Here is a 26,738-nt window from a genome sequence, read left to right as displayed (position 1 = left end):
GCTGTGTTTCTTAGTGTTGTGTTGGATAGCCATGAATTCCAGGCTGTATCTCTAAGTCTCATATGGTATTTTGTATTTTAAGACAACCGGGGGCAGGTTTGGTGTTAACTCTCTTTCTCAATGAAGCATCTTCATTTAGGATGTTTAAGTAAGTAGAATTAAAAGGCACTACTGCATGGAGTGTATTTTAGAGCATTGCAGTTATATAATTTTAGATGGGAAATAAAGGAATCTTTGTTTAAATGTGTGAAGTTATGTGTTATGCTGAAATGTGGCTGCTTTTGAATATTAGTTTGCTTTTTTATTATGTAGATAGGGAGATGATTACTTATGGTATCTGGAAGGATACTTGAAGTAAAGATTTTATGAGGCACAGAGGTAAGAATCAAGTTAACTAATGTTCCCTTAGTACTGTTTTTATTGTAATGGAGGGGAGTGGTCACTGGGTCTGAGAGATTATAGACATTTATTGATTGGTTAGATGAGTCAGGGGAAATAGAGAGGGAGGGAGAGGGAGAGAGAGAGAGAGAGAGAGAGAGAGAGAGAGAGAGAGAGAGAGAGAGAGAGAGAGACAGTCAATATTAAAGCCACCCAGTATGAATTTTTCTTGGAGAGGTTGGATGAGACCCAGCAGGTGAAGTTTTCTGCAATAGCAAGATTATTATCAGGTGGCAAACAAGCATCTATGATGGATAATGTCTTGTTTTGGTTGAGTTTGAGGGTAGATAAAATTATTTCTGTCTTACCAAATTGTGGAGGATTTAATGATGAAGGCGTAAGCTGAAGAGAATTTTTGTATATTTGTGACACCCCACCATGGACCAGTAATCACCAGTGGGGGATGTACACTGGGTGGATGACAGATACACACACAGTATTTCCAGATGCAGCTCTCTGCATCAGGTGCAATTTCCCTTAAGAGTACACAGGGACCACAGTCAGTCTGGGGCTAGTTTCTTCCTCTTTCTCCAGATCCCCAGTAACCCCCCCCCTCACACAGCTATAGAGTTGAGCTCTCAGCTGAGTGGCCAAGCCAAGACTTCCAGCACCGTCTCTGTCCAACCAGTGCTTCGTGTCCCTGCCCAAGTAGCTGACACACACACACACACACACACACACACACACACACACACACACACACACACACACACACACACACACACACACTCTTTGAGGTTTGATTTACACACACACACACACACACACACACACACACACACACACACACACACACACACACACACCTGGGAAAGGCTGGCACAGGTTTACTAGCTATGCTCCCTTATCACTGCCACCAGTCAAATCCTTAACCACTATAAGGCCCTTAACAAAGGATGTCCAATCTTACAGTGTAATGTTACAGTTAATACAAATGGTAGTTTGACCAAGAGCAAGGCTATTAGGAGTGACCTACACAGTGTCACCAAATAAATATGCAAGTTCTCTCAGAACTTAAATATCTCTAGACAGATCAGCCACAATGAAAGGTTTAAATATATGTAATAGTAAATAATAAAAGAACAAGAAAATACTCAGTACATAATTACAGTGACATCACAGTTCAAAACCACAGGAAATATTTAAAACAACATTGCAGGTCAGTCTCAAATAAATAAAGAAAAACTATCTAAATTAAGCTTTGCTATATTACTGATTACATCTAAGAGAATTACTATACCCTAGTTAACTTACTTCAGAGCAAGGCAAGTATTTGGTGAATGGATCTTGTCAGGTCCAAGACGGAATAAAGAATGCTCTGTCTCTCTCAGAGAGTTCTTAAATTAATATCTCAAATATTACTGCTAAGATAGCTTGTGGAATGACCTCATTTCTTGTCATCTGACTCTATCCCAGGTGACCCCCCCCCCCCACTGCTGGAAGCTAGAATTATTTAGCATCTACCTGTGAGAATACATAGACTTCAAATATTTGACAAATGGTGAAAGTCAAAGGAATAAAACAATTCCAAGACAATATAGAAAGCTCCCTAGTTTTAGACATTGTGTCTTTTGTGCACTGAAACTGAAAGATAACTTCTTTTTTATGGGCTGCCAGAAAGTAATTTAATTTCAGCTATTTTTCTGAGGTTAACCTTCTGTATTCCAGTTTTCACTGTTAAAATATGTACATCTAAACAGTTACAATAGTGCTGGTACATCTCTGTTTTATTCCAGTAGGCCATGCTGTGGTTACATTTTAAGCACTTTGCAAAACCCTTTTTAACACACACTTCTGTACCAGCAGTTTGATATACATCTGACATATTGTTATAATACATTTGTAACCCAAGTATCTTATATGAATTATGTTGATATTCACAAATGACATAAAATTATATATAAAATTCCAAATAGCTGGGCTGGCAGTATCTCCTTTTGTTACACTTCTAATATAAATCATGTTAATATTCACAAATGACATAATTATTTACAAAATTCCAGCTAGCTGTGCAGGCAGTACCTCCTTTGTGACAATATTATTGCAAATCTGCTGGTCCTTTTCTTTTGTCTGTCTGCACTTAGTATACTATAGTTTTGGGGATTAATTTCATTACATTTTTATTTCTTTTTTCAGCCAGGTTTCAATTAGTACTACTATAGCTGGAGCATGTAGGTTAAGCCAGGCATGAAACTGTGATATTTTGTTGTATATGCTTCTAATGTTCATGTGCGTGATGTTAAGGGAAGAACAAGTAGAATTATGTTGTACTGGAGGGGTGTGGTTTGTGGTGGTTGTAGGGTTAAAGGTTTGTGGTGATGTAGATGGTCCAGGGTTTTGATGGATGTTGCCACCGAAGTTTAGTTTGGGAAAGATATGTTGTTGTAGGATAAGTATGTAATTTTAATTTTTATATTTAATTTTAGCATATGTATTATGGGCTTGTGTAAGTGTAAGTTGTGTTTGAAAAAGTCTGTAGTATTGGGAGAGTATAAGGTGAAATTTATTGTGAGTAAATTGAGGGTTGAGTATGCTGCAATACATTGAATAGTACAACTAGGGTAACTGTGACAGTGAGTATGGAAGTGTGAAGTTAAGATGTTAAGTGGGTGAGTAGCAGGAGAAGTGAGAGAGTCAGCACAGAGACTGGTATCATGGTGGTAGGATGATATTTTTGCAGAAGAAAAATCCCAGTAGAAGAAAACGCTTGGCTCAAAAAGATTGTAATAAAACATTTTAATTGTGTGAAGATTTGAAATGTTGTTTTATTACAATCCATTTGAGCCAAGTGTTTCCTTCTATTGGGATTTACTGTGAGTAAATTGAGGGTTGAGTATGCTGCAGCACATTGAATAGTACAACTAGGGTAACTGTGATAGTGTGTATGGAAGTGTGAAGGTAAAGATGTTAACTGGGTGAGTAGCAGGTGAAGTGAGAGAGTCAGCACAGAGATTGGTATCATGGTGGTAGGATGATATTTTTGCAGAAGAAAAATCCCAGTAGAAGAAAATGCTTGGCTCAAAAGGATTGTAATAAAACATTTTAATTGTGTGAAGATTTGAAATGTTGTTTTATTACAATCCTTTTGAGCCAAGTGTTTCCTTCTACTGGGATTTTTCTTCTGCATATGGGATTTACTTGTTCACAGTGAAGGTTAACCGCTGTGCTGGTCCTGCTGTTCATTTCTCCTATGATGACATTTTTGACAATTTTGGGGATAGAGGAGGGGTTGAAAAAAGAGGGCCAATGTGCTATATTGGAAAACAATATGGTGTTGAGGTGTTGGTAAGTAACACAGCAGGGAATATATTATGGTATACAGGACAGAAGGAAGACCTGGATAGTGGAGGGAGTATTATATGAAATATAGTGGTCTGAAAACAGTCAATGTGTGCAGACATTATAGACTGGGATTGGTTGAGGTTTAGGTGGGTGGAGATGTGGGGTTAAATTTAGAGTAAGATGGGGTGGGTGAGAATGGGGGCAGGGTAGGGTAGGGGACTGGAAAGAAAAGTGAGATTAGGGGTGGTTTGACAAAATCTACTGTTAATTTGGGAACTGTTAAACAAAGAAAAGTGAAATTAGATTAATAACAAAAAAATTGCTGGTTAATTAGTTGATGTTGAAAAAAATGATAGGGGGATAGGTTTGCCAAATGTGGGTCTATGAAACACTGTTATTAAAAGTAAACTTAGTATTGATAGATGGGGGTTTGCATACAATATCTGAATATGTGAGAGGTGTATATAAAAGTAGCCTATGAAGAGATATGTTAGGCTACAGAACATTGGGTAAGGCAATTTTTAATGTATGACAAGTAATACTATAGTATCTAATATACAGTGCTACTGACTACAACCTGGACATAATGTGCATGCCTTATTCAAATACTACATCAAAGGTTTGACTCCTGGAAATGAAGTAATATGACTAAGTACCTACACCTATTTACAGAGGTTATATCCACAGCACGGTAGTAAGATAGGCTGTCCTTGACTTTGTCTTTAGCAGGCTACCTGTGTACAGTAATGCTGAGTACCCTAAGTGTACAGCAATGCTCAGGCTGTGCTAATCTGCTGCCTGATATCATAATATTAATAAAAATAATAAGTATTTCTTAAATATAAAGGACATCATTTAATTAAATGGTTCTAGCCATAGCAATGTTGTTCCTTCGGCTTTTCCTGGTTAGGGGTCACCACAGCAGAACTCCAGTCTGCTAATGATTGGCAGTAGATTTTCATGGTGCCGAGGTGCCAGCTCGATGCCCAACTTTCAACGAAGGCATGCCCATTTACGCATGTCTTTCAAATGCCACTCGACCACGGGGAGGACATGCAGACTCCACACAGAAGGCACTTCAGCCAAGAATCAAATGGGAAAACCTCTTGCTGTGAGGCAACAATGCTACTGCTGCACCACCATGGCTAATGTTCTAGCCATAGTAATATTGATCTTATTTCCCAAAATCCTACCACAGTTAGAGCTTTTAAGCTTTTGAAAAGATACATTCACTACTGTACTACATCAATCTGTTTATCAGTCTTCAAGTGCTATTTATCTTATTCTGTGAGTATTATTATTTGGATGTGTCTGATAGTGTTTCTGATCAAGCATTCCTCTCATATGCTATGCTATAGTTGTAGTGCTGCAGTATTGTCCTTGCTGTTCTATTGACTTTAGAATCATGTACACATATTCAAAATGCTTGAGGTCTACATTCCGAGTGAGCAATGTAGCAAACTGTTGTGTTATTTTATGTTCTTAGTTCTTCTCCCACACTGTTAATGGTTGATGCTTGATGCTGTCTCCTGCTCTGTTTCTGTAAAACTCACTGAGCAGTAAATATTTTTCAGTGCATCACCTGCTATTAAGTAGGACTTGTACACATCTATACATTAACATTTAATGCCACTACCAACATTGTCTGTAACTTTCAGAGTAGCACTTTTAGTAATAATAATAGTAATAATAATAATAATAATCTTTGTAATTTCCAAAGCAGCAATTTGATGTTTTACAATCCATTTCTACCTGTGACAGTAGTGGAATGGCTGATGTTGCTCCACTTCTTCAAAAGCAATTACGTAGCATTGTTGTACACATAGTGTACTCAGCATTGTAATACCATAGTGTACTATGTATTGTTGTACATATAGTGTACTCAACATTGTATAATGCATGGTGTACTCAGCACTGTTGTAAACATAGTGTACTCTGCATTGTTGTACACATAATGTACTCAGCCTTGTTATACACTTAGTTTACTCAGCATTGTTATACATGTAGTGTACTCTAAATTGTTGTACTCATAGTGTACTCAGCATTGTTATACACATAATGTACTCAGCATTGTTGTACTCATAGTGTACTCAGCATTGTTATACACATAATATACTTGATATTGTTGTACTCATAGTTTACTTAGCATTGTTATAAACATAGTCGATTTTGCTTGCACTGCCAGACATTCTATATATCTGCATAGTTTATCAAAATCCACCTATAAGTGTTTTTAAAACATATGGGTACTTGATTTTAATAGGGGATAGGGGAAGCCTTTTTAAATTATAGAACATTTGAAGGGTAAAGGATACATAATATAGAGCAGTGGTTCCCAAACTTTTATGGGCCGAGACCCCTACTGCATATGAAGCACATCTGGTCCTCCTTAATGGAGAAGACACCACCTCAGAGTGTTTTTTTTTCAGGATTAAAGGGGCCATGTAAACTACTTTCATACTTTAATTATTAACAGAGCCGGATCATGGTCAAATAGGGCCCTAGGCATGGTAACAGATTGCCCCCCTCAGAGTAGCCCTTCCTGCAGCAGCCCCCTCCCCAGCCATACCAATGTTCCACTACTTGGTTATTTCTCCCCAGTTAGCATGAACACTTTTCAAACTTAGCAGTGCACATACTGTTTTCTTATTTACTTCTACAATGATTACAGATATTGAAATAAAATGCACAAAGACTGATAGCCATTTGCTAAACAAACCATACAGTCTTACAATGAAAACAGACTTGGCATGAGCAGTAAACTTCTCTGTCATAGAAAGTCACATTCATTAAGACATCATTAAACCCCACATTCAAATAAAATGTGTCTAGCCAGTGGAGAATTAAGTTTACATAAGAAAAACAAACCGAGGAGCTGCAAACTGCCAAAATTTAATGTGTTCTGGTACCTCGGCTAGAATGCCTTCAGAGGAATAATACAAACACACAATGCAGTCAAAGTTATACACCTTCACAAATTACTTAATTAAATAATTAATTACATAAATAAATAATTATTTTATTAAGTACATGGTCATCACAGAAATACAAACTTACATCACACATTCAGATTTACTTCCACATTTAACCCTTTAGTTGCAAATGTGCCAAATTTTAAAATAAACCTACTTTCCATAGCTAATCATTTTTGTACAAGAAGTTAGAAAGTAGAAAGAACTAATAAAGTAGAATTAATTCTTTTAATGACAAGTTTGGTGGGGATAACAAGTTAGAAAAGGACAACTTGTTCTTTGTCACTAAATTCTCCCCTTTTTCTTCTATACTTGGAGATGTTGTGGAAAATCTTTGGCCTACTGTGTGCTTTAATGATGAAGTTGGTAATTTGTTCTCAAAAAAAGTAGTTTTTTCATATAGTAGGTATTTTAATTTGAAGGAACTGTTACATGGGAAAAATAAACCTGTAGTGAAAGGACCCACTGGGATGTTTAAATGTGGGAAAGGTAAAGTTTGCTGTAGGGTGAAGGATCTTTCTGGTACTAGCATTAATGGTGTATGTTATGTTGCCAAAGGAAATTTTGATTGTCAGTCTTGTGGAGTGGTGTATATAGTGGGTTGTGTGTGCATACCATCGAAATGGTATGTTGGTCAAACAAAAAGGATGATTAAAATTCAAATTTTGGATCATTTAAGGGATATAAAAAATTGTAGAAAGGAAAGACCCATTGCTGATCACTTTCATAAAATACACAAGGGAAAGGATAACTCTTTATGTTTCTGTGTGCTAGCTAGTCCTGGGAACAAAGGAGGAGGTAATTTTGTACAAAAATGATTAGCTATGGAAAGTAGGTTTATTTTAAATTTTGGCACATTGGTCCCTAAAGGGTTAAATTTGGAGGTAAATTTGAATGTGTGATGTAAGTTGACCATGTATTTAATGAAATAATTATTTATTTATGTAATTAGTTATTTAATTAAGTAATTTGTGAAGGTGTATAAATTTGACTGCATTGTTTCTTTGAATTATTCCTCCGAAGGCATTCTAGCCGAGGTACCAGACATAGTCATATAAGTCATAGATTAGTACTAGGCTAACTTCCCTTGTGAGCCATTTTAAGCCTAGCCAATTATCCCTTGTGAGACTCAAACCCTGCACCTTGACACATTAAATTTTGTCAGTTTGCAGCTCCTTGGTTTGTTTTTCTTATGTTATTGCGGTTGGTTCATTTCTAGAATTAACTTTACCTCTGGGCTATTTTCCAACCATAGGTTCCTTGCACACATTTTTAGGGCCATACATACATGTATATGCTCTTTGATTCACCGTCTTGATTGTATTAAATTATATTCCTTGTGTAATACAGCACCACTTGTTAGAGTGTTTTAATTTAGTAGTTTAAAATATTTTTCCAGTAAGCAATGAAACAAAATGTATGACCCAATAGTGACAAAATTGCTAATTTCATAACATTTTAACCATAAAAGGCCACTCAAACTTCTGTCATTATAGTCTACCAGTATCAGTCAATAAGCACAATTTCTGCAGAAGTAAAATTCATCTGAATAATTCCACATTAAAGAGATCTGTAACTAATGAAGAGGCTGCTACTGGCAAACAACTTTACATTCCAGTGTTTCATCTACAAATTCAGTGCCTGCTATCCTTGAAGAATTGGGAAAACACCGGCACAACAAACTATCGAAAACAAAAGCCGGGAGGTAGCAGCAAGCAGTATCACCAGTCTCCAACAAGGAAATAAATCCAATAAGAAGTTCTTATCTTTTGTCTGAACGCAAATTTATTACCCAAAATAAAAGTGCTACATAACAAGCGCAGCTTCTTCAGAAACAAACAGTGTAAATAGTTAAAAAATATTAGCGCCAAATAGTGCATTTAAAACTTAAAGGAGGTGTGTCGGAAGACATCACTTCCTGTACTAGCGCTCCACTTTATATTAAACAGTTCCTCATATTAGCAAATGCATCAAATAGTATAATAATTAGGTAAACTATAAACCTACCTATAAAAATATAAAAATATATAAAAATATAAAAATGTCATATAGGACATTAATGAATATGTATCCAAATGCAATAATTAATATTATAAATACACTCCAATTCTATCAAAAGGCAACATTATACTAAAAAACTGAACTTCAAGTTTACCTAAAAAGTATTATTTAGTATAACTTCTCATTTTTAGCACAACTGAGATATTACAGTTGTCGTTTAACCCAGGGCTGTGGAAGGCATTGAGTTTAATTTGCCTTTCCAGTTCACGAAGTTCTAACAGTAAGGAAAGGGGGCCTCCACTAATACTCATGGGGATATGGTCTATTCCCATAAAAGAAAACTTGTGGTCAGGAAAATTTAGCACATGTTTAGCCAAAGCGTTCTCTTGTTTATTGGTCCTTATAGCGTAGGCATGCTCGTAAATACGCTGACGTAATTTGCGGTCTGTCTTGCCAATGTAAAAAGCAGGACACCCATTACAAAATGCTCCATAAACTACTGATTTAGTATTACAACTAATAGTCTGATTAATCTCATATTTGACATCATTGACATAAAAAGATAAACCTACTCTGACCAAATTACACCAATTGCAGGTTCCACATATTGTGGACCCTTTACACTTAGAAAACTGGTTAGAGTTTTGTTTGGATTGTAAAAGTTCTTTTAAATTCTTACCTTTCCTAAATACTACTCTAGGGAAGGGTCCCAACTTTTCAAAAAGGAGAGCGTCATTCCTAATAAATTGCCAGTTTTTAGTCAGAATGTTACAAATTTTGCCAGCATCATTGCTAAATGTTGTAATGAAACTAGTAAGAAAATTGACTTTAACTTGACTAGACTTCCTGATATTAGCCAGATCAGAGGACTGGGTTCTCTCTCCTTCCTCAAGATAAAGGTTAACATCAGGCTGCATAATTATAGTCGTTTGTTCTTCAAATTCTTTAAGTAATGGTTTATAAAAACCCACTGATCTTTTAACTTTAATTTCTGCAATAATCTCATCCATTAAAGTATCTGGATAGCCTCTATTAACAAACTGGTTTCTAAGAAAAGAACATTCCTGGCTAAAAGAAAGAGCTGTGTTACAAATACGGACAGCTCTTACCAACTGACCCTTTATTATTGCTCTCTTCTGCTTAAAAGGGTGCAAACTAGTAAAATGTAGTAGGGAATTGCAGTAGGTGGTTTTTCTGAACACCTTAGACAAATAAATCCCAGCATTATTATCTTTACTAAGATTGACATCTAAATAGTCAATCTCTTCAAGGGAAAAATGGTGTGTAAATTTGAGAAAACTAGTCGTATGATTCATAAATTCAACTAATGAATCAGCCTCTGTTGAGTTACATTTAAACAAAATAAAAATGTCATCAAGGTAACGTGTATACATGCATAACTGTTCTTTAAATATAGAGTTTGAAAGAATATATTTGTATTCCCAAAAAGCCATGAATATGTTGGCTACACTGGCTTCACAAGGGGAGCCCATGGCTACACCTTGTTTTTGAAGAAAAATTTCATCATTAAAGATGAAAAAATTGGATTCCAAAACTATACCTAATAATTCAGTGACAATGTCAATTTCATTGTTAGTAGCTCCTAGTTCTCGTAGTTTCAACTCAATATACTCAGTGGCTTCCTGGTGTGGAATTGAGGTGTATAAGTCCACCACATCGATGGTTAGAAAATTGTGAGCTGTATTAAATGTGATGTCATTGATGTTACTTAAAAACGTCCAGGAGTCTTTACAAATAGACGGTATATTTTTTATATATTTCAATAAGATGTGATCAATTAATTTTGCACTATTATACGTCATGGAAAACCTCCCATCTACTAGTGCCCTCATAGGTGGATTTTCAAGATTCTTATGAATCTTAGGTATGCCAAACATCACTGGCACTTTAGGAAAGGAGATATCTAGAAAATTGTATAATTCATGATCGATTTTCCCTGCCAGGAACATATTTCTGAGATAGCCTCTAATCCTCCTATGGGCTATATTCATTTCATTAATGGATGAGGGGCAGTACGCAGCTGAATCCAAAACAGTAGACATTTTGTCATTGTACATACTGTTATTGAATATGACAAGGCCTCCCCCTTTATCAGGTTTTACAGCTCTTACTGGTAAGAAATCAGATAGAGCTCTTCTCTGCTCCTTAGTAATATTTTGAAAATTCTTAGACCTCACGTCATTTTTTATATTTTTTATATTTCTGAGGTCTAACTCACAAATATTTTCAAAAACACTTAATCCAGTATGTAAGGGTGGATTAAAAATACTCGGGGTTCTCAGCTCAAATTGAGGTACTAGAATGGAGTTGTTAAACAACAAGTCTAAATTCAGTTTCCTGACATAACATTTTAAATCAATTATTGTTTTTGTCAGGTCAAAATTCGAACTAGGTACAAAAGTATTACCACGAGACAGGATTTCAATAAGTTCAGGTGATAACAAAACGTTAGAAAAATTATAAATTTTAAAGTCACCTTTTAGGTTAGTCTGGATTTGTAAACAAGAATTCTCATGAGTAGTTACAGAACTGATATCATTAGCATAGTTCAATTGTTGCGGACTCTGCTCCTCGTCTGATGAGTCCGTTGTGGAAGTTGCCCTAAAATATTATTATTATTACTATTGTTAGGGCAAGTATCAAGGTTACCTTTTCTATTCTTATCATTATTAATATTGCTATTCCCTTTAAGTTTAGTATTGCGCCTCGCTTTATTATTGTTAGGATTATTTCCCTCCACACATTGGTCAGAAGGAAAAGTTTGTGCATCAACTTCAAATGTGTCCAAACTATCTAAACTAGATGTAATAGATTTCTGTAGTTTTGGATAAGCTTGGGATTGCTTATACGCTGTTCTATCTCTGCATAATTTTTTTATTTTATTTTGTTTGAGTTTTGCCATCAACTCTTCGATGCTGATAAATATGCGATCATAATCGAACTTGTATCGCAAAAAATCAACATCTAGTTTAATGGTATTATCCAAACTCTTAATTTCTTCTGTAATAGATGAAATGTTGACAGAATAGTGTTTAATTAAAAGCTCAAGAAGTTGTGCACCCTGACGTTCAAATAGTGCTAATAAATCAGCCCCCTGTATAAGCCCCGAAGGGGCAAAGGCAGAACGTAGCCCTTTGGGCACAATGTTTTCGTTCAGACACTGCTGGAAGTAAGAGACTTCCAGCTGTAGTTTTTTTAGTTTCACCAATTTAATATCTAGTTTCTTTAAATTGTCTATAATGGAATTCACTGGGTTAAGTTGCACTTCTCCATCCAAGGCCGGTCGTTCCGTAGTTGAAGCTCCTGTAAAAACAAAAGCTTCCAAGTTTTCAATCCATTGCGAAATGGTAGGGACGCCAATAAGCCCATGATCGTTGTTTCCATCTCTCTGCTGCTCTTCAGCGCTAGGAGTAATGTCTCTGATGTTTAAAGAACTTTGTTGCCTAACAGGGATAGGCCGACCACTTCCAACATTAGTGGAAGAAGTGGTAGATGAATTAACACAGCCCTGCCCCGCAGGTATACTATTCGATGCAGTACTCAAGCTATTCCTGTTTTCAAATGCTTCCATACGTTTATGCAGAGAATCGATTTTCTGCGATAAAGAAAGTAAAATAGAGCCCATGTCAAGTTCTGTATTTGATTGACTGTTAGCATCCGAATGAAATAAAGAAGGTGTACTAGGGCTGCTTAGCCTCTCCGAAGCCATATCACACAACAAACTGGGAAAACACTGGCACAACAAACTATCGAAAACAAAAGCCGGGAGGTAGCAGCAAGCAGTATCACCAGTCTCCAACAAGGAAATAAATCCAATAAGAAGTTCTTATCTTTTGTCTGAACGCAAATTTATTACCCAAAATAAAATAAAACACTTTTATTTTGGGTAATAAATTTGCGTTCAGACAAAAGATAAGAACTTCTTATTGGATTTATTTCCTTGTTGGAGACTGGTGATACTGCTTGCTGCTACCTCCCGGCTTTTGTTTTCGATCCTTGAAGAATTGCTTAAGTTACATTAAAGATTGGTAAGCTGGTAATATTGCAATAGGGAATGACTGAGAAACCGACAAGTTCATAGTTACTATGCATCTTATATAAAGGAGGACATAGAATGCAGAACCCCTATCCCCCTTAAAATGCACCAAATAATCGGCAACTAGGGCATTACATACCATACCTCCATACCTCTCAACCTCTTAGCACAAGAAATCTGGAAAAAGCCTAAAATAATGGGGAGAACAAAGGGCCCAAAATAGGGACAGATTATAGATATTGCTGTTATAGTCTTAAAAAGTTGCTGGAATAACAGCATTTGTCTTTGCATGCATTTTCTGAAGGAAATGAAGTTGAAACTCAAATGTATGACATTATTTAGTTATTTCAATCCTCGGTGATTTGCCATAAAACCACAAATTTTATGAGAAACAGGCAAAAAATATGAGGCATAAATCTAGACAGTTGAGAGGTCTGTATCAACTTCAGTCTCTTAGTGCAATACGTCTGGACAAAGCCTAAAATAATCTGGATACAATGCCCCCAAAAATATGTATAGATTTTAAATATTGCTCTTTTTAACTTAGAAAGCTACTAGAATAACGGGATTTGTGTTAGCATACATTTTCTAAAAGAAGTCTGAAACTGATATATATGTCATTATTTAGTGACTTCAGTCCTCTGTGATTGGCCACAAAACCACAAATTTTAAGAGAAACAGACCAAAACTATGAGGCTAAATCTGGACAGTTAGAGGCATGTTAAACATACACAGACACGCACACCTACCCTCTCTGCTCTCACACACACCCTGCTCTCACACACACCTACCTTCTCTCTGCTCTCTCTCTCTGTCTCTCTCTCACACGCACACACACACACACACACACACACACACACACACACACACACACACACACACACACACACACCTACCTTCTCTCTGCTGTCACAGACACAAACACACACACACACATGCGCGCGCACACCTACCTTCTCTCTACTCTCACACAGCAGCACACACATACACACACCTACTCTCTCATACAGCAATACATACACACAAACACACCTCTCTCGTACAGCAATATGCACACCCTATCTCTCATATGAACAGAATGGCTAGTTTAAATTACATACATTTACACACTGTTTCTCTTCCATACTGAAACAAACAGAACCACTAATATAAATTACACATGCACACATGCACATACACACGCACTTACCTTCTCTACAAACAGAATGGCTAGTTTAAATTCCATGCACGAGTGCAGAATGCTTTTACATCCATGTTGGTGTGTATGCGTATGAAGCATGCATGGTCCTCCTTAAAGGAGAAGACACCATGGTGGTGTTGAAAATGATTTTTTTTGTTTGTTTTTGTTTTGTTTTTTTTGTTTTTTTATGTTGAAGCTTTCTGGCCAGATGCAACCCACCCAAAATAGAGGCTTATGATTAGTATGCCGGCTATAACTTGGTTATTATGTGTTTGAGACATGGAGGCCAGGAGGTGAATCTTGGCAACTATGTCAAGAACACATTATTTAAAGTTACAGTCAGAGATCTGATTATGATTCTTTGTAGTGCATGAAGATCTAACAAACAGAAGCTCTAAATTAAAAACAAAACAAAAAAAAACGAAAAGTGTTGTGTTGGATTTGAAAGCCGGTAATTCAGCTGGGAACTGGTGTACGTTTTTATGTATTCCCTGTGTAAGGCAAGGAGATGATTTTCAAATACATTTTTAGTGAATGTAGACAGCAGACAGAATCTGAATTGAAATTAACCCATGTTCTGCTGCTATTTACACTGAGATATTACAGTGGTTCAGAGCTTCTAAAACACTAGACGAGTTGTTAACAGCATAGGAGATACTAACAACTGTTAAGCATACTTCTAAGAATTATTAAGGTCGGGTCTCACTAACAGTGCTGAACCAGGATGTCATTTAATATGTGAGTACAGTAATGACGCGGCCTGCACTACATAGTTCTAAAGAGATGCACAATCAGGAAGAGATACTTAACAACTGTTAAGCATCCTTTTAAGCATTATTAAGGTCGGGTCTCACTAATAGTGCTGAACCAGGATGTCATTTAACCAGTATGTGAGTATAATAATGATGCTGCCTGCACTACATAGTTCCACACCTCTCACCTGGAATCATCAAAAATCTGGACAAGGCCCATGAAAAATAAGTACAAATCTATATGTGGATTAACATAAAATTTGCATACATAATTATGTAACCCCTGCCCACTCCAATGGAATTGTGGGATACCAACTTTCAAATGCAAACTGAAAAACAGATAACCAAAATATGGCACCAGAGTCCCCCTGCAGCCATTCCAATGTCCCATTACCTGGCTCTTTCGCCCCATTTACCATAAACACTAATATGTGCATACTGCTTTACTAATACAATGATTATTTGGATTTTATTTTTACATTTTACAGCCCAATGCACAAACACCAATAGACATCTGCTAAACAAAGCAACACTATCTCACAACGAAAATATACTTGGCATTAAAACTTTTCTACTGCAGTTTAGTTTCGTGCGTTTCAGTATTTAAATTATGATCATTCATAAATTCATAGGTTTGTATTTCAAATTCTTTGTGTGTATGTGTCTGTGTAGGTCTGTGAGTGATTACTCTAAAACTATTTATTAACTGAAAAATAATACAGCCATTTCAAAAGTCAATGACTGCCACAAAACAGACTTTGTTAATATTACAACTAAGTGTATAATCAAGCTGCAAATGGAAAGGAAAAACATTTGGCTTATCACATACTTTTATGATGACTCATGGGAATGCACATTTTAGTAAGTGCTCACATTTATCTGTACCAAGTGTAAAGCAGTATATCAAATTCAGATGGAGTATAAATATTAACATAACAACAAAAATATAGAATTTAATATAAAAGGAGCCCTATAAATGTGATCCTGAGTGGTGAAATATGAGCTAAATAAAGTCAAACATGAGAAAATTGTAGCAAAATGATTTCATTTGCAAATAAAATCAAAAATAAAATACATTCATACACGCTCACAAACATGTACAGCTATTTAGATAGACAGACAGCTAGATAGATATTGATATATAATTATCTTGGTTTCTCAAATAGTGTTGTTGTTTGTTAGACAGAACCTAGATTAAGCCCATAAATAAATTGAGACATTTAGTATGTGTTCTGTACAAATCTATGAAATGAATGAAGATATCTGTCATGAGAAGAAAGGAAATTAACTGCTTGAGCATTAAAAAGGATTTTAGCACCTGGTCTCAGTGGAATGCATTAGTTACATGTTAAAACAAGCAGCTGCTGTCTTTTTGAGGCAGACAAAATGTTTCAATGGTCCTCTTAATGAAGACTCTGCAATACAGATATGGAAAATTACTGTATTTATATCTATAATCTAAAACTGTTGCCATATTACTTTTATCTAGATGTCGCTTAGTTTTACGCCTTAATAAATGAGTCAAAGAATACTAATAACACAAACTTTTCAAAAATATCTTTCAAGTGAGAAAAGATGTGATATTTTTATCATGAATGTTGGCTGTGAAATGCAGCTTGTCAGATCTAGGTAGCTCCTTAAAACAGATTATTAGCCTAGCAAAAAAAAAAAAAAAGTGTTCCTCCAACCTCAAGGAGCGCAACACAAGATAGACCAGGGAGAATTTAAGGCTGCTCATTCAGTTATATAGCTTACCTCTCAACTGTCCAGATTTTTACAGAATGTCCAGATTTTTGCCTCTTATTTTTGTTCTGCTTCTCATAAAGTCTGTGTGTGTGTGTGTGTGTGTGTGGGGGGGGGGGGGTTGGCAAATTGCTGGAAATTGAAGTCTTTAAATTCGAGTTTCAGACTTCACATCCTTCAGAAAACGTATGCCTGCCAACACAAAACCAGCTTTTCTGGCAAAAGTTTATAAAAGTAATATTTAAAGTCTGTCCCTAGGGCTTTTGTCCCCCAATTATTTTTGGCTGTGTACAAATTTCTTGCACTGAAGTTTGAGAGGTAGGTTTTTACCTTGAAAGAGACATGGCAACACAAACAGATCAGAGTATGTAAGTGGCAGCCACACACACACACACACACACACACACACACACACACACACACACACACACACACACACCAGGAGCGAAAACAACAGCCAGCGAGTGATAATCCAGCCAGGTGAGCCTTCTAAATAAATCCTAACTCCAGAAACAGCAAGCGATAATGCATCCAGCCAGAGCCTTCTAAATAAATCCCTTCCGGCTCTGGTGAGCGATAATACATCCACAAACAGCCAGGTGAGCCTTCTAATACATCCACAAACAGCCAGGGCAGGCGAGCATTCTAAATTTCCATTCCCGCTTGCAAAGCATTTAAAACAGAGACGGAAATACGTAAGCGAGCTCAATTCCGGCAGGCTGGTACCCCTGATGGAGCTGAAGTCATCACACGTGATGACGTCAGCTCACATAGAGCGGAAAATATAAAAAACAAAGTGAGGAAAAGAAAAAAAATTGGAAGTGAAGGGGTGCCACTCGGGGATCGTGGCACCCTATTATTTGGACCCCAAAACTCAGTAAAAACTGAGTAATTCAGGGCAGTTGGGAGGTATGCATAGTTCTAAAGAGATGCACAATCAGGAGGATTATGCTGATGTCAATCTTCACATAAAGAGGTGGGAGGGTGGCGAGAAAAGCTTTTTCCAGAAAAGGTACAGCAGCCCAGCAGTAAAGACACTGAGGAATGAGAAGACAAGCTGTAAGATAACACTATGACTAGCATGTTAACAATTCAGTGCAGTGTTGAGTGGGAAAATGGAGATATCCATTTTGGACATTTTAAATAGGCTTTAAGACCTCCACCACATACTAAAATCAGTGTGTGTGTGTGTGTGTGTGTGTGTGTGTGTGTGTGTGTGTGTGTGTGTGTGCGTGTGTGTGTATCTCTCTCTCTATATATATATATATATATATATATATATATATATATATATATGTACATACATACATATAGCTGGTCATTTGGTTTGATAATTTTATTGAATACAAACTCAGTGTTGAAATGACTGAAAGCTAATTTTGTTGCATGTCCATTTTACTAAATGTAGTATAAGTAGACCTAGTTCTGTAAAACAGAAAAGCAAATGTAGAAATAAATGAAGAAGCTTTATCAGGGACTAGAGTTACCTACACATAACTGCTGCTGGAGAAGTTTATACTTATGTGTTAACAGTGATTTCCTTAGTGCATCACTTTTCTCTGCAGTTGTGCAACTGTAGAGTTAGTAAGAGGTGATTAGGGGAAACCCCCTACACGGGAGTGCAGGGGGGCTTGCCTTCTACAAAAAAACTTTTTTGAAACATTTTAGTTGAGTGATTTTCACTGTATGATGTTTCTGTTGTTTGAAATTCAAATAAAAAGTCATTCCAGAAAATTGTTTTTCAACTGTTTGAATTCAGTCACTTGGGTTTCAATAAAATCATCATTTAACCAAGTATCACATAGCATGTGCATGCATACTGGTGGATGCTGGATAAAGAGTGTGATGAAAATAATCATATAATATACCATCAAATATATATATGTATATTCCCGGTGTATTTCCACAGGTACATCTACATTTTTTTTTTTTGCATTTTACCAAAGCTAGTAAAATTCTTCTAAACTCACCTCATTTAAAGTTCACATGCTGTACACACAGAATACAGACACACAAACACAAGCAAACCTCAGGACTCCTTATCTAATTGAAAACAACAGTCAAGTCTACAATAAAATGAAAGATTAAGTAAAACTCAGAAGTTCCTCATTTACTTTGGTGTAAAAAACATAACTTCACGTAATGGAAACAAAGAATATACACACATAACCTCCCCTAAAAATGTGAGTGCCACCTAAACCAGCAATCTAGTTAAATTACTTAGTTTGGTGGTGGTGCTGTGGTAGTGTTGTCACCTCACAGCAAGATTTTGTCCCGTTCGATTCTCAGCTAGAGCGTCTTCTGTGGAAACATGCGTGAATGGGCGTGCCTTCATTGAAGGTTGTGCGTTAGGGCTGATAACTCAGCTCGTAAAAATCAACTGCCAATCATTAGCGGACCGGAGTTCCGCTGTGGCGACCCCTAACCGGGAAAAGCTGAAAGACAAAGACAATGACTTCGTTTTTTAATTAATATTCTTAAAATAAAATAATAAAAAAATAAAATTTAAAATACAACAGACCAGATTCTAAGCATCAAAACTAATATTAAACTAGTTACAAAACTAGCAAATCCTAACATAACCCTCGCCACATTGCCAAAGCACATAAAGTTAGCTGACATTACAATCAATCAATCAATCAATCAATCAATCAATCAATCAATCAATCAATCAGTAAATACAAAGTACCTCAGAACTAGAGCAGAATACTCACAAGACCCCATGGAAATGACCTAAAGCCCTATTAAACAAACTACTTACACAGCTAGTGTGCCCCATTGAAACCTCTTGCACTGCAGGGTTAGGCAGCACGATTCACAATGTCTGGTTTCAGCATTCATTCCAAAACTCATTTCCTAAACCTATAACGTAATGTATTTTATTAACTGCATGCAAGGCCACGACTTGTATCATCCTCCCCCCACTCTCTCGGTTTCTCACAACATCACTGAAAATTTGAAGAGTTTTAAAAATGTTTAATATGTAAATGTGAACATAAGCAGCTTCTATTCAGAATGCCTTTTTGAATTTTTTTTCAAGTTAGCTAGGCCAATTAGTTTTTCTTAGAAATGTATCCGTAAAACTGAAAGTGAGTTATGTACCAGTATAGCTGCAGTATCTTCCTCTTACCTCTTCTTCCTCTTCACTCTCTTCTTTGATTGACAGAGCAGGAGCAGTTTCTTGGACTGGGGAGTGTTCAACGGGGACTTTAAACTTCTCTGCTGCTGCTTTGTGAACCTGTTGAGATAGGTCCTCGATCTGTCGACAAAAGGAAGAATATGCTTCAGAACAGGATATAATGTCTGTTAGGGATTAATCCCTGTATGCAAGCAGAAAGATAAACATTTTCAGCAGGCATGATCTGATTGACTTATTTAAACTATCTAGTTTCAGTTATACAGCCCCTTAATCATCAGAGGCAATATCCTGTTTATACAGTTAGAGCCCTTTATATTGGGCACATTCAATTATTAACATATTACAGTATTTCATACAGTCTGGGTGGTTGTTACATGTATGCTCTACCCTTGCTATAAATAAATGGCTGATTACTAAATCAGTTTGTCATAATCCCGATCCTTCCTTTTCCAGCACAGTTAACAAATCATGGCATGCCTCCCAACAGTCCAGATTTTGCTTCATATTTTTGTTGTGCTCCTCATATAATTTGTGGTTTTCTGGCAAAACACCAAGGATTGAAGTTGCTACATAATGACACTAAATAATGACCTATATTTGAGTTTCAGACTCCCTATCTGTCAGAAAAATGCATGTTAACACAAATCCTGTTATTCTAGCAAAGTAATGCTGAATTAATTGGATGTTGTTCAGCTAAACATTGGGAGTCAATTAAAATAGATTGACTATTCCCATTTTGATGAAAATCTTATCCTGTATAAAATATGCACGTTATACTTTGACCTTTGATTAACAGCATGGGATATAGTATACCAGAATTTTTTTATTGCTTTTTAACATGATTTATATAATCTTTATATTATAGTTAGGTGATAGGTAAATCAGCTGTTTATAAAAACATAGATCTATGTTGCCTTGTGTCATACAGTATTTAATTGTTGAAAACTGTAACCACCGTACATTTCATTTTTGCATTCTTTATTAGCAGGAGATTCCTTCTCTCTCTCTTGGTATCCATGTAAACAGGCAGTGCCCATCTTGGCCGAGCAAGTTTCCAAATAAAAAAAAATAACAAAATCAACCCCCTATTTAGGAACAAAATGGCTGTCACTACTGTCTACTTACTTAGGTACTTAACACCTGTTCTATAAAAAGAACCTGTTTGTTTGACAGAAAAAAATAAGTCCTCTACAAAAGGTTACTTTTTATGTTTGTTTTGTTTTAGTGACCAGATAGACCAAGTAAGATATGAGGTACAGTTTCTAGATCCACACTCCTCATTCTTTTTCCACTATAATTTTGGACAAAATAAAAAATAATGGCAGGACAAAGACCCAAATCAGGAATAGATTTTAAATAGTGTTCTTAAAACTTAAAAAGTTGACAGAATAACATGCTTGCATTAACATGCATTTTCTAAGGCATATGAAGTCTGAACGTCAAATGTCTATCATTAATTAGTGACTTCAATTGTACATGATTTGCCAGAAAACCACAAATCTTTTGAGGAACAGGTCAAAAATATGAGACAAACTTTTGGAAATCCTGCAAAATTCTGGATGTCTGAGAAGTATGGCCATACCTGATGAAAAAGTATAATATTTTATTGTAAGTCTGTAATAATTTTAATACAAGGACTGATGCAAGCAGTCTTAAGTCTCCAGGTGTGCAGCTGTGTCCCTTGATATACAGCTTTCCAATATCAGAAAAGAAACTAAGGCAATGTTTACAAAATATAGTAAGTTTTGTAATGGAAGGAATTACATAACCCCAATAGTCAAAAGTTCCATGACGGTGAAAAATTATAATAATTCTTCTGTTGGAAAATCCTGTTTACAAAATAAATATTAAAATATGTATTACAAATAATCATGGTGTGGTTTGTAAGGCTATCCACATGGTTGACATGGTTTAGTGACCTGTTAGCACTATATGAGATCTGTATGACATTGCACTAAGCCATGTGTTATGATTTATTTTTCTATTACTAGTTATTAAAAGAATAGCTTTAGAATTCTATGCTGTTTCCCAAAGAAAGAATGGGTGTGATTGTTTTACATTTCAATGCATTCCGTTACTGAAAAATCGTTACTTTCTGGTTGACTGCCACATTTTAAAAGTGTTTTCATTCCTAAAATACTGTTTTTGAAAAAAATGTGTAACATAATTTGTATACCTGTTTTACCACAGTTAATGATTTGAAATTGTGGATTTTCCCCCAAAGAATAAGATTTAGGGATGTATTCAGAAACATGCAAAATTTGGGCATTAATTATGCAGATATGCAGTTTGGAGAGACACCCTTTAGAATGTAATCAGGAGGAAGGATAACACTTACAACAATCTACAACCAAACTGAGCCAAGAAGTGAGGCTGTGGAACTACAGCTGTACGATGCAAGAAGCAGTGAAAGCATGAGGTCACAGATTAAAGTATGTGGATATATAGCAACACATACATTGAAGGAGCTGTATTTGAATATTCATTGTAGACCATTTATTGATATATGCCACTGTTCAGAATAGACAGCTGTTGACCTGTGGCATCAGATGTGATTACCCCAAAGACTAGATGGATATGAAGGCTGTAAAATACACAGCTAATAAAAATGAAAAAAAAAAAAAAAGAATAACTCAGAAGGGTCAGTAAGAATATATCAAAGACTGTATTTTTCTTGAGAAGCAGTGAGAAACAGATGACTGGCATCATGAAGTGCATGTACCTAATGAAATCATGTACACAACAACTACAGACATAGCTGTGCACAGTGGTGTATCTCTCCCCCGTCAGAAAACTAAAACACATATAATTACATATTAGCTAGTACCATCCCTGCTTATGAATCCTATGTAAACTGTATATTTAAGTAATTAGCATGCAGTTTCACAATAACTATCTTATGGCAGCATAAATGAACATGATTTTGCATGTTATGGTTCCTTCACACAGGACAAGAACTAGCAGCAATCTGATATGCTCTACAATACCTTTGCCAAACAGTTACTTATTCAGATACATTTATTTCAGAGGAAACTCAGTACCTATGAATGGGAAACTCAACCAAAAATTGTGTTGCAATTCAAACTCAAAAGACAAGCCACCCTGGTGGAATCACAATATCAATCAGTTAAACAGCAAAAGAAAACAATCTTGGCCAAGCATAGGAGGAACAAACAACATGCTAACAGCCCCCTGACCAAGGCTAAGAGGGTTAATTGATACTTCAAAGGCTAAATTTGAAGAAAATGTAGCTTTTCAGGCAAAGGATAACCACAAAGCTTTCTATAGCTATGACTGTATCCTCAGAGGAAATACACAACAGTGTGCAGAACTTATTGTAGATGGCATCACCCACACTGAACCAGAGGCCATTGCCAACCTTTTGGCTGACAGGATCACCTTAAATTTCTCCCCCTACACCCCCCCGATAATCCAAAGGAAATACTACATAACACAATCCCCCAACTACTACTAGGGAACAGGTCACTAATGCACTTTCCAAGTCCAAAAACACTGCATTGATGGACCCCGATAACACACCGGGATGTTTAATAAATAGCATGAAACATGACCTCTCTGGTCCACTTGAATCACTTTTCAACTGGAGCCTTCAGTCAGGTTTTGTGCCCAAAGAATGGAAGTTGGCCCAAGTCATTCCTCTGCACAAAGAAGGTCTAACCACTGATTTGGGTAATTACAGGCCCATAAGTCTTACCAGCCTCATATGAAAGGCCATGGAAATAATATTATGCACTATTAGAGATAAACTAAAAATTTCAAAACAGGTGGAAAGACTTAGAAGATATGAAGATAAATATAAAGGAAAAGCACAAAATAAGCACATTATTGTTGACCCCCAAAAAAATTTATAGAGAATTGGGAAATAAGGTAAAAGGAATTGAAAGACTGCAAAAAAAAAAAGAGGAAGTAGATACATTTTGGAGAAGTATCTATGAAGATCCTGTGGAACATAACAAAGATGCTAAATGGATAGAAGTAGTAACAGAAATAATTAGACGTTTAAAGGTACAGGATATGACATGGGATGAAATAACAGCCAGAGAGATTGAAATAAAGTTGAGAAAAGCCTCTAACTGGAAAACCCCAGGCCCAGATGCATTACCTAACTTTTGACTTAATTCCAATCTGAAGAAGTCTTTTGAGATGAAAGCGATATTAAACTGTGTTTTTCACTATAGCTGGTGGTTTCCTTCATTGTTTGGTCAGACTGGTGATTTGTTTTTTTATAATTTTTGACTTAAAGTATTAACTTCTTTGCACGAGGATATAGCCATGAGTAAGAATATTTATATGCGCACTCCAAACACACACCGCACTGGTTAACAGGAAAAACAATGCTTTCACTTAATAGTGAACCTGCAAGCTACCCTAAAAATTATAGACCAATAACTTGTCTTCCAATGACATATAAACTATACATGGGAATTGATGCTGACAGAGTTTATAGTTATTTAGAAGAAAACGCAATTATTGCAGTAGAACAAAAGGGCAATAAAATAAAGTCATATGGAACAAAGGATCATTTGTTGTTAAACAAAGTTATAGTGGAAAACTGTAAGAACGGGAAGAATGTAAGTATGGCATGGATTGACTACAAAAAAGCATTTGATGGTATCTCACATTCATAGATAAAAGAGTGCTTAAAAATGTATAAGATACATTCTACACTGATTGACTACATTACACTGACCATGAAACAATGGCAGCCACTTTGAAATTAAGCCATGATAAAGGACAGATTATTATCCCAGGGATAAAAATTGAAAGGGGGATATTCCGGAGTGACTCTCTGTCACCATTGCTATTCTGCCTTGCATTAATCCATTAAACTGTTTACTTAACAGCTTAGGTCATGGCTACAATTTGGCTCCTAGAAAACAACAAAGTCTAATGACTTCTCAACTTCTCTTTGTTGATGATTTAAAACTGTATAGCTTATCAGATGAGGTACTGAAAGCACAACTGCAGGCTGTCAAAACTTTTTCAGATGATATTGGAGTGTCATTTGGTCTTGATAAATGTGCAAAAGCAACCTTTAAAAAAGGAAAACTGCAGCACCAGGAAATTATCAATTTGGGACAAGAATGTGATATAAAAAAACTTGAGCAAGCAGGAGTGTATAAATACTTGGGAATTGATGAAGGATCAGCAATAAAACACGAACAAATGCGAATAAAGCTTAGTAAGGAGTACTTTAGAAGACTTAAATTAATTCTGAAAACAGCATTGACATCTAGGAACAAGATCCAAGCCATAAATCAATTTGCTCTTCCTGTCCTAACTTACAGTTTTGGAGTGATTGACTGGCCCCAAAAAGTGCTGGATAGATTGGATATTAAAACAAGAAGGATGCTTCATGCTCACCAAATGATTTATAAAAATCAATGTATACCAAGATTACATATTCCCCATTCCAAAGGAGGGATGGGCCTCCTTGAAATTGATTACATGTATAGATCTGCAATTGTGGGACTCCACACATATCTGCTGACCTCACAGGATCCAAATGTAGTGAATGTTTTGAAACATGAGGAGAATAAATGTAAGATGACTTCTCTGCTTAATTTAGCAGAAGCATATTGACATCAAGCAGGAATGGAAATCAAACCAGAAGTGGATAAAAAACAGGCAGCAACTGAATGTGCTAAAAAAACAAAAGAAAGAATATAAGGTGAAGGACCAGATGAGAAGGCAAGAAATGTGGAAAAAAACATAAATATAGTTGCAGGTATAGAAAACTTCTGGAAGAGCCTCATATTGATCAAGAACAAACACAGGAATGGTTAAGGAGAGGTGAATTCACATCAAGAAATGAAAGGTTAATATTGGCAGCCCGAGATAGTGGGCTACATACACACTGGCATACAAAGTCCATTGAACATGTGGGAGAAACAGACATATGTAGGTTTTGTAAAACTGAATTGCAAACAGCCACACACCTTGTTGCTGGCTGCAATGCACAAATGGCAGAGGGACTGTATACTGAAAGGCATAATAATGTGGCGAGACTGTTACACTGGAGATTGTGCAAACATTATGGTATCGAAGTGGTTGAAAAACACTGGAAAAGTACAGTTGTGTACCTACCATAAATGTAGATGTTCGAGTGTATTCACTGTTGCAGTCATTACACTTGGGTTACCCTGCTGGCAGGCTACCCGAAGTCGGCTTGAATTCCAAAGTTCTGGTCCGGCGTCGGTTACTGTCGCCTCTTCCCTGACGGCAGTGTGCCAGGGGTATATAAGATGCAGCCGACGCCATTTTCTTCAGTTTTTCTTGCCCCAGATGTCAGGTGCCCCCAAGAAGGTAGGCAATACATATTGCTTATAAAAACATACACTAAAATAAACAATACCTTCATCTACAAGCAAATACACCACATAGGTTGTATAGGATAGAGAAGTATAGATAAGTCCCAGCAAAGAAAGGGGGATGGAGGGTGGATAACCTGGACTGCAACAATGAATACACTCGAACATCTACATTTATGGTAGGTACACAACTGTACTATGTTCATCGTGTTTCACTGTTGCAGTCATTACACTTGGGTTGAATCCCAAAGCTGAGATAGGGCGGCTGGGTCTAAATAGGATTAGGAGTGGCTATGAGGCCCTGCAGAACTGCAGTGGCAAAGCCTGCTCTGGATTTACAGTAAAGAGGTAAGTGATAATGCTTGGTAAAAGTGTGCACTGAGCTCCAAGTTGCAGCCTCCAAAATTTCCTTGGTTGGTACTCCTCTGAGAAAGGCTGCTGAAGTGGCTGCTGCCCTGGTAGAATGTGGCCTAATATTCTTAGGCACTGATTTGCCGTGCTGTGCATAGCAGAAACGAATGCAGTGTCCTATCCATTTTGAAATAGTCTGCTTTGAAATAGCCTTTCCTTGTGATCCTGCAGCATATGCTACAAACAGTTGCTCAGTTTTTCTGAAAGCTTTTGTTTTGCCCAAGTACAAGCATAGCTGCCTGTGTATGTCCAAAGAGTGCAGAAGTCTCTCCCCTTTATTCTGAGGATTTAGATAAAATGTTGGCAAATGAATGGTTTGGTTAAGAGCCACACTGGATACTACCTTTGGCATAAATGTTAGGTTTGTCCTTAGAGAAACCCTGTCTGGATGAAAAATGATAAAAGGTTCCACTGCCATTAATGCCTGTAAC

At 36.5% G+C, this 26,738-nt stretch overlaps 1 protein-coding gene across 1 annotated transcript in view; it reads right to left on the bottom strand.

Moving 5' to 3' along the window:
• The window catches only part of LOC122797185 (serine-rich adhesin for platelets-like), an 801,622-nt gene that overhangs the window by 67,688 nt on the left and 707,196 nt on the right, over positions 1 to 26,738 (bottom strand). Inside the window, exon 7 of the mRNA XM_044066008.1 lies at positions 19,556 to 19,684. Coding sequence (XP_043921943.1) covers positions 19,556 to 19,684 — 129 coding nt within the window. The remainder of the gene's footprint in view (positions 1 to 19,555; positions 19,685 to 26,738) is intronic.

Source organism: Protopterus annectens, chromosome 3.part0 (genome assembly GCF_019279795.1).
Source record: "Protopterus annectens isolate FY-2018-M chromosome 3.part0, PAN1.0, whole genome shotgun sequence".
NCBI classification, from domain to species: domain Eukaryota; kingdom Metazoa; phylum Chordata; order Ceratodontiformes; family Protopteridae; genus Protopterus; species Protopterus annectens.
Note: the sequence above shows the minus strand (reverse complement) of the source record. Positions and strands in the feature narration are given on the sequence as shown.